Source organism: Olea europaea, chromosome 3, assembly GCF_002742605.1.
Source record: "Olea europaea var. sylvestris chromosome 3, O_europaea_v1, whole genome shotgun sequence".
NCBI classification, from domain to species: domain Eukaryota; kingdom Viridiplantae; phylum Streptophyta; class Magnoliopsida; order Lamiales; family Oleaceae; genus Olea; species Olea europaea.
This window is the reverse complement of record NC_036239.1, coordinates 10745946-10755970: the sequence shown is the minus strand read 5'-3', so window position 1 is coordinate 10755970 and position 10025 is coordinate 10745946. Positions and strand designations below refer to the sequence as shown.

The window sequence follows — 10025 nt, the reverse complement described above, 5'->3', positions numbered from 1 at the left end:
TTTCTTCTAGATGATCACATCCTGATGTTCATAAGAATTTACAAAGTTTCATCTTGTAAGTATAATCATAAAATCTTGCTCGTCATTTAAAATCACACAGTTCACAGCTGTTACAGTTAAACATTTCACTTTACAACTTAAATAAGGCTTGATAAAATCTCTCCCCCTCATAATAAACAACAATGAGAGCATGCACGTCAAACATTTTAAGAAGATACAAAAGCCAAAATTATAGCCCCACATCTTTTTATCATCTTTCTTCTAGTGATATTGTATTAGAAAACTTAATTAAATTTAAACGCCTACCCACAAAAAAGAGGCAAAAATAGAATTTTTTGAATATGAATAAGCATTTATTTAAGCCACAAAGGCATGCCCGTGTTCGACAGTTCACAGCTGTTACAGTTAAACATTTCACTTTACAACTTAAATAAGGCTTGATAAAATCTATCTCCCTCATAATAAACAACAATGAGAGCATGCACGTCGAACATTTTAAGAAGATACAAAAGCCAAAATTATAGCCCCACATCTTTTTATCATCTTTCTTCTAGTGATATTTGTATTAGAAAACTTAATTAAATTTAAAAGCCTACCCACAAAAAAGAGGCAAAAATAGAATTTTTTGAATATGAATAAGCATTTATTTAAGCCACAAAGGCATGCCCGTGTTCTTGTTAGTAAAAAATTCACAGAATATAATAATATATGTTATTGACTAAGAAAGAAAAAAACAGGAATAAAGAATTGCAGGAATATATTCTTAGTTTACACCGCTAAGATTAAGGTTTTTATGCATGAAAAAGCTAAAGACAAAATTTATATCATCAAAAACAAAGGAAAGGACAAAACCCCATATTTATATATGTTCCTAAAAGTGTGCAACAATAACTTCAAATTTTCACTACAAAATTAGAATACACCAAGGTCTGAGCAATTAATGAACAAAGATTGTAAATTCGTTAACAATATGTCTACATTAAGGGTCCGTTTGATTGTAACGATGGAATTTTGATGTAAAGAAAACAAATTCTAGGAAATTGAATTGCTTGAAAATTGTTTTCCTGGGAATTGTCAATTTATTATGTTCGATTGGTATAATTTTTCACGTGAAAAATGTTGAAATAAAAGTATTTTTTTGTGTTCGTTTGACTTTATTTTACATGAGAATTATGAATTAAAGAGATAAAATTTACTGGTGTTAGGGATAGAATTTGTTTATATTGCCAAAAGAAAAAAAAAGCAAAGAAAATCATCCAACTTTTGGTATTCGTTTAACTTTGTTTTATATGTAAATTGTGAATTAAAGGAAAATATTTTTTACAATTAGGAATAGAATTTATTTCCATTGTCAAAAAAACAAATTAAAAAAAATATAAAAAAAAACGTCAATAGTTGGTTGGAAAACCAAGAAAATACCAATTTCCAAGAAAAGCAAGTAAAACAAATTCAGTGTTCGTTTGACTTTATTTTACATGAAAATTATCAATTAAAGAGATAAAATTTACTGGTGTTAGGGATAGAATTTATTTATATTGCCAAAAGAAAAAAAAAAGCAAAGAAAATCATCCAACTTTTGGTATTCGTTTAACTTTGTTTTATATGTAAATTGTGAATTAAAGGAAAATATTTTTTACAATTAGGAATAGAATTTGTTTCCATTGTCAAAAAAAACAAATTAAAAAAATATAAAAAAAAACGTCAATAGTTGGTTGGAAAACCAAGAAAATACCAATTTCCAAGAAAAGCAAGTAAAACAAATTCCATGAAAAACATAGGCTATCAAACACCAAGAAATTGGTGGATTCCATTTTCCATGGAATTTGGCCCTATCAAACATAACCTAACTGTTCCAATTCAAGCTAAACCTAACAATTTGCTAAACCAGATTAATTATGGAATTCACACCACCTTTACACGGTATTCGGTGTTTTCGTTTACTATTTTTAGTGCAACTAAGGGGGTTTTCAGAAATATATTTCAAATAATTTGGGTTGAAATAACTATTCTACGAATGCATTGAATCTAACTGTTGCATGTCCTTCCTTTGACTAAATCACCAATTTAGGCTTACCCTTTTTATGCCACCAATTATGCCAAAACCAGCCCCATAAAGCCATTTTTCCAGCAGTTCTTTGGTCGGATTGGCTATGAGATAACTGTAGGATCAATTGGAACATTTTGCATCAGTTACAAACCACACAGGTTTCAGAGGATCCACGTGCAGCATGTCAAACAAAACACTCATGTCTAAAAGAAATGTACCCAAAGGAAGAGAACTTACAGCAAAGAAAATTTCCAAGGTACATTTGATCCATCTTTCCTTCAGAAGTGATTATATTTTGCGTATTTGAACATCTGTATTGGATGTACCATTGTTAGCTTCTTTTACAACATTTCTTATCTCTTTTATGGTGATATCAACCAAAGAAACATATGTCATAATTAGCTACAAATAAATCTAATAGGATTTTCTGTTTCTCTAAATTCTTATATTTGAGGTTACTTTAGTTTTTGCATTTGGGCTGCGTGTAGATGTCATATTGGTTGAACTAAATTGAATCAAGATTCGAAAGGCTGAACTTATAAGAAGGAATGCTGGAAGTACAAATAACAAAAATGCAGCAATACATAAACACTTGATACTGCTTATGTAAAGAAAATAAATGTGCCTGCGCTTTCGAAGTCGCAGTGAAAATAGAACAAAAATTACATTCACTAGAATAAAATTAAAAGTAAGTATAATTAGTTTTCCAATAAAAGTTTCCCTTATCTGGACATAGGAATCAACCCCCCACCCATCTGAGAAATTCTAGACATGACTTCGCAAATAGAAAAGATGTGAAAAAAAAAAAAAACAAAAAACAAAAAAACACAGTACCTTCAACTCTCTATGCTTGCAGAAGAAGAGCTTGTGAATGGTGGTGAGAATCTTCATTGTCTTCATCACTCATACCATAGCCAAACAACACCAATATTCTACTATGAACAAAATCCCTCAAAGGTCCAGGAGCTTTATCAGCTTTCACAATGGCAAATTTAACTCCCTCCAGAACCAGCATGGTAAGTAATGTAGCCATGTATTACTTCACAATTGTGCTTGGTGTCCCTTACAGCCCCCTCACAATGGGGGGCCCACAATTAAAAAATTCATGTGAGGAGGCTGTGCATGGTGTACAAGGAGCTTTATTGATTATTTCATATAGTTTTTCATAAGCACCACGATTTTACATATCGATCATATACCTTTTATTTCATTAGTAAGCCAATATAAGTCGAAAAGGAGTTTTCGACTTATGAGTACCCCTTGGCCAATGTTTTCCTTATCAACTTAATTAAATGAAATGTAAATCAAAATATTTTATTATCTAAGAGTGACGAATTTTCTATTGATTATTCACAACATTTATATGATTCTTGATGTACCCGAACGATGCCATATTAGCTGTCTTTGACAGAGCAACATCCAACGTCGCAAAAGTATGATTGTCCTCATATAAGATACTATGACGACCTTAAGTCGAAGAATCAATTTTACTACCGAACGTTAGAGATTAACCACTGATAATTAGATAGTTATTCATGTAAAATCTCCTCAGTGGGTCTTCAATATTTTGTTCAATAACAAAACATTCACGTGTTTATTTAAGTGTCACCATACTTTAGTTTGTGAGATTAACTACTTACTTTACTAGTAAAAAATGTCACACGTGATAATCTATCCATAATAACAACATCCGTATATCGTTATTACTTACGATCATGAATGATTTGAGATTCAGTCATATCACAACTCTCTGTTATTAACAAAATTACGGACTCTATTATTTAAATTAATTTGATTTAATATTAATTAAATAGTAGGTCTGACATAAAATTACATCAATTATATATAGTAAAAATGTTTATGATCAAAGTTGATTGAATCTAAGCTATAACACTTACAATATCAAATATGTCAAGAAGGCAAGAACATAGATTTACTTGAGGCACAACTGATAAAAAGATCAATATATCGTTGTGCCTGAATTGGAAATGTTGAATCAAAAGAAATGTGAGCATGGGCAACAAACAAGATTTATATAACTGCTGTGGGAAAATCGATATTTTTTTGAAACAGTTTCTTGAAATTACCCTCAATCCCGTATCTCGGTATGAACCCTTGAGATTTAACGTTCAAGGCCTCTAAATTTATTTATTTCTGGCCTTCTTATTCACAATTTCTATAAATTATGCTTCTCTTTATGATTTTCAACACATTTTTCCTTGAGACTTTTTACATTCTTCCGAGGATAAAGAAAGCGATGAAAGAACCAAAATAAGATATTAATTCTGCATGAACAAGGGTGTCCGTGTTCGTATTGGTCTCAAAATTCCCTTTGCTCTCAATATTCTCTTCTCCTCCATTTTCAGCAACCTTGTTCACTACAGATTCTGACATTTCTTTTGCAACAGCATTACAGCAGCAGTCTTTGGAGATTAGTATATAAGATTCACAAGAAAATGCAGAATTTCTAAACATATGAGGGCATGGCTATGATTTCTCTTGGTATGTTTGGCTCGCTTAAAATTTAAAAGCATGCTTTTCAACTTCCTCTTTGGCCCCCAAATGAGCAGCCAAAAGGTGCTTTTACGTATACCAAGTTTAAAAGAAAACGAGGTTTTCAGGAAGATACAATTAAATTCAATAAATTTAGACGCGATCCATATTTGGTCCAAGTCTGACGAGTTCTAACTTGTTCTACTCATAATTATAATATAGGAAAAGAATCTACTTACCTTTGAACTTGATACTCCTTATGTAAAGAAAATAAAATGTGCCTGCGCTTTCGAAGTCGCAGTGAAAATAGAACAAAAATTACATTCACTACAATAAAATTAAAAGTAAGTACAATTAGTTTTCCAATAAAAGTTTCCCAATAAAAGTTTCCCTTATTTGGACATAGGAATCAACCCCCCACCCACCTGAGAAATTCTAGACATGACTTCGCAAATAGAAAAGATGTGAAAAAAAAAAAACGAAAAAACACAGTACCTTCAACTCTCTATGCTTGCAGAAGAAGAGCTTGTGAATGGTGGTGAGAATCTTCATTGTCTTCATCACTCATACCATAGCCAAACAACACCAATATTCTACTATGAACAAAATCCCTCAAAGGTGCAGGAGCTTTATCAGCTTTCACAATGGCAAATTTAGCTCCCTCCAAACCAGCATGGTAAGTAATGTAGCCATGTATTACTTCACAATTGTGCTTGGTGTCCCTTACAGCCCCCTCACAATGGAGGGCCCACAATTAAAAAATTCATGTGAGGAGGCTGTACATGGTGTACAAGGAGCTTTATTGATTATTTCATATTGTTTTTCATAAGCACCACAATTTTACAAATCGATCATACCTTTCATTTCATTATTAAGCCAATATAAGTCGAAAAAGAGTTTTCGACTTATGAGTACCCCTTGGCCAATGTTTTTCCTTATCAACTTAATTAAATGAAATGTAAATCAAAATCTATTATTATCTAAGAGTGACGAATCTTCTATTGATTATTTACAACATTCATATGATTCTTGATATATCCGAACGATACCGTATTAGCTGTCTTTGACAGAGCAACATCCAACGTCACGAAAGTATGATTGTCCTCATATAAGATACTATGATGACCTTAAGTCGAAGAATCAATTTCACTACCGAATCTAAATTTCACTAAAGTTATTTATTTCTGGCCTTCTTATTTACAATTTCGATAAATTATGCTTCTCTTTATGATTTTCAACACATTTTTCCTCGAGACTTTTTACATTCTTCCGAGATAAATAGAGCGATGAAAGAACCAAAATAAGATATTAATTCTGCAAGAACAAGTGTGTCCGTGTTCGTATTGGTGTCAAAATTCACTTTGCTCTCAATATTCTCTTCTCCTCCATTTTCAGCAACCTTGTTCACTACAGATTCTGACACTTCTTTTGCAACAGCAGCAGTCTTTGGAGATTAGTATATAAGTTTCACAAGAAAATGCAGAATTTCTAAACATACGAGGGCATGGCTATGGTTTCTCTTGGTATGTTTGGCTCGCCTAAAAGTTAAAAGCATGCTTTTTCAACTTCCTCTTTGGGGCACAAATAAGCAGCTTTTACGTAGAGTTAAACGTATACCAAGTTTAAAAGAAAACAAGGTTTTCGGGAAGATACAATTAAATTCAATAAATTTAGACGCAGATCCATATTTGGTCCAAGTCTGACGAGTTCTAACTTGTTCTACTCATAATTATAATATAGGAAAAGAATCTACTTACCTTTGATCAAGTGTAGCTATAATAAAAAAAATAAAAAAATTATAGAGAGTTTCTACTTGTTCTTTCACGATTCGGGTTTTGGAATAGGAAAAGCTCTCTTATCAATCGAATTACTATTTCAGACTCAATCATGTCACAGAAGTAAAAAGATCGATAAGAAAAAGAAAGAACTGGATTAATCAGAAAGGCTTGGAAAACAGAAAGTATGAGTGAATAATTATATTTCATCCGTATATTAGTTCAATGACTTGAGATTAATATGGTTAGCCGTTTAATCTGTTTCTGGCAATGAGGAATACTATTTGTACATCATTGTATACATAGTATAGTATTTTTTGTGAGTGGGGGACGAGGGGGTAGGGGAGGTACCAATCCTTAAACTGTAGACCTCAGTTGCAGAAGTTATCTTGCTCTATTTAGAGCATGAAAACGGGACTAGTAGTTCTGAAGAATTAAGCTGCATGGAACTTAAAATTGAGATTACAAAGATGGTGTCTTGAGTGCGTTTCAGAGATGTAAATGAGACTAGTATTGGCGTCTGTGTCGTGAATAAATTTGGAAACTTTATTTTGTAAACTCGTACTGTCGTCTACTTCACAACGGAGTGAATGACCCAGATGCAACATATATGGCAAGAATATGACATCAAAAGAAGAAAAGATAACAACTAGATAGAGATTGCATCCAAGTCAATCCCATAATTTATGAGTAAGTATATATAATTGAAAAGGCTTAAAATAGTACAAAATTGTCAAAAAGCAACAAGAAATAGTTCAGAATAAGAGATCATGTAAAAAGGCAACAAACTTTGGATTGTTTCATGTACAATTTTGAGGTCTTGCCTTTCTATTGTGAATCATTGTCCTGTTACGTAAATTATCCTATACTATACCAGATACTACATAAGAAAATGCTTGCAGTTATCTGATGAAACTAAAAGAATTGTGTGGAAGTTGGTTCATGGTTCTGTATCAAATTTTTATTACAGATTCTTAGGAGAGCTCGGAATCAGAGACATGACCGGATGTTCTCCATGGCTTTGGACTTGTTAACATCAGCTGACTTTCGGAATTCATTCTCATACTGCGTCCACGAGGTGTTATTTGTGGTGGCCTTACCGATCTTCCCTTTGGTGTCCCTGCAAAACAGCCGTGATAATATTGTTAGTTCATTGGATGTTTTTCTTTTCATTGTCTCAATAGTGCTTTCAAATAAAATTTAAAACGGATAAGCATAAACCTGACCATGGTTAACATGCTAGACTACATTTAACTTTAATAATTTTAAGTATATCAGGCCCTGCAGTTTTCAGACTAGAATTCTTCTGAATTTGCAGAAATATATATGCCTATTCTCAGGATTTTATTTTCTTGTAAAGGACAAACATTTGGAATTTGCGAATCTTGAATCAATGCTAGCTAACACTAGGCAATGGCATTTTCAATCACGTGATTTTGCCCTTTGCTAAGTTCTCATTGCTAGGTATCTATCCTAACAAAAATTACCGGATGCTATGTAAAAGATTTCAAAGTCAATAGATAACCTGGCAGTTTCTTGGCTTTGACGCTTAGCGATTTCTTTGATAATGAAAGTTTCTTGTTTGACATGTCGGGAGAGGATAAGCATTTCTTTACAGTTGGTCTTGGTGATCGTGCTGGTGATGATAATGGATCATCTGCTATTACATTATCATCCCCACAGGCTGAAGCTCCATCACTTCCTGATTCGGAGGTATCTCTCTGATTTGTATTTGGTTTTTCCTTCTCAGTCACTCTGTAAGCAAACATCTGAAATGGGATTTGTGATACAGGCAACAGATTGGACTTTCCCATGTAAGGAAAGCTTCTTATGATCTCTGCCTCAATATCGCTGAAATCTACTGGTGGCATTGGTGGATTTGGCTGGCTGTGTTCAGGGTTCATAACTAAGAAACGCTTAATGTATCGAAGAATTCTACAGATAGATGAGAAACTCGGCCTTTGATTGGGATCCGAGTGCCAACATTTCTTTGTTAAGCTTGCTACATATTTAGGTGAATGGAATGGGAAAAGTGGCCTCTCTCCTGCCCTAATGTTTCGGCTCATTTTATCGCCTTGAAGATGGCTATCTTCAAATGGGACCTTGCCCGTTAAAAGCTCGAAGCAGATCATCCCAAAGCTGTAAACATCTGACTTATCGTTATACTTCAAATTTCCTCCCTCAATGCTCAACTCTTCTTGTTCTGTTAGCACTTCTGGTGCATACCAAATAAAAGAAAGTTGTCCACTAGGACTTTTGGGGGCTTTTTGTGTGAGACTAATAGAGGATGATAGACCAAAACCTGATACTTTAGCATGTAAATCCCCGTTTTTACTAACATTCCTGGCTTTTATAAGAATATTAGAAGGGTTTAAATTTCCGTGATAGATTTTTTTTGAGTGGAGATATTCCATTCCTCTTGCTATCTGCAGCATAAGATCAACAGCAACTGGAAGTGAAAATGGAATTCTCTTTCTTGGACCGCAGAGTTCCTTAATGTAACTGGATAGATCTCTCTCCATGAGTTCCATTACCAAGAAACATTCTTTCTTTTCCTCGTCTGAAAACCCACAAAGGACATGCATTATATTTGAATGACACAGACATGATTCCTTAGAAATCTCGGGTATCAGTACCTTAATGTCCCCAAAAAAGTGTCTTAAAGCGAAGGTTTCACCTAACCACTGAATCTCCTTATACTGGCTCCCATTTCCCAAACGTCGTCTCACTTGATAATCCTTTGAACTTACCAAAGTTTCAAAAGGTAAAAGTATATCATCCATCGTCTCTGAACCATATAAATTCTTCAAAAAAATATCAGCAAGTTTCTGATCATTCTTCGAACTTAATCCACCCAACTTCTTCTTTTCTTGAATTTTCTTGAGTAGAAACCATCCATCTTCGTCCCAAGCTGAATCTAACCGATTACAAAAATCTTGAGAAACCAAATACTGTTTTCCAAATTTCCACTGAAAAAGTCTTGGATCGTTCCAGTCTTTCTGGTATTTCAATGAATACATAACCTTCTTCTTCTGCATTTCATCTTGATCCACCCCTGATATCTCCCCCGCCATTTCAATTGCTTCAACGACAACAGGAAAACAGGACAACAAGTTATGTATATGAAACTCAATGCAGTCCTTATTCCGGTGGAGGGAAATTGCTTTTCCCCACCAATTCTTTGTTTCCAAACACTGCCTAATGTACATCTCTCCTTCTTTGAATATTCTCAGAAGCTCCTTTAATGGATGCTCAATAATTTTCCATTTTGTGTTCTTTTCTTCAAATCGCAAATTCTGTTTGATTTGCTCTGCAACTGTTTTATATGCTGAAGCAAACATATCAACCAATAGACGACACTGCCTCTGATTAATCTGTATATCATCTTGGAATACCATTATGGCATTTAAACTTCCAATCAACTTTCCAATCTGCCTGAACTGCTCCATTCTTTCTTGGATTTTATTGCATAATCTGTAAATGGGCACCACAAGATTTCTAAATCATATCTTCATCTGAATCTGTTTTAAATTTCAGAAAAAAAATTAATGAAAAAATCATCAGGAAATTACCTCCAAAAAATATTGTGAAGAAACTGGAATTTTCCTTGCAACACGGGCAGATAAGAGAAATCTTTATTGAATCGCACACATAAAAGTATTTATTGCATCAACAATACAGAAGGATGAAGAAGGATTCATCGACCCAAA

General features: G+C 33.6%; 1 protein-coding gene across 1 annotated transcript; it reads right to left on the bottom strand.

The window, feature by feature from the left end:
• Positions 1-7140: 7140 nt before the first annotated feature.
• LOC111385900 (mitogen-activated protein kinase kinase kinase 7-like) lies at positions 7141-9764 on the bottom strand. Its single transcript, XM_023010324.1, has one exon. The coding sequence runs from the start codon at positions 9762-9764 to the stop codon at positions 7809-7811; it is 1956 nt and encodes a 651-aa protein (XP_022866092.1). The 3' UTR covers positions 7141-7808.
• Between the last annotated feature and the right edge of the window lie 261 nt (positions 9765-10025).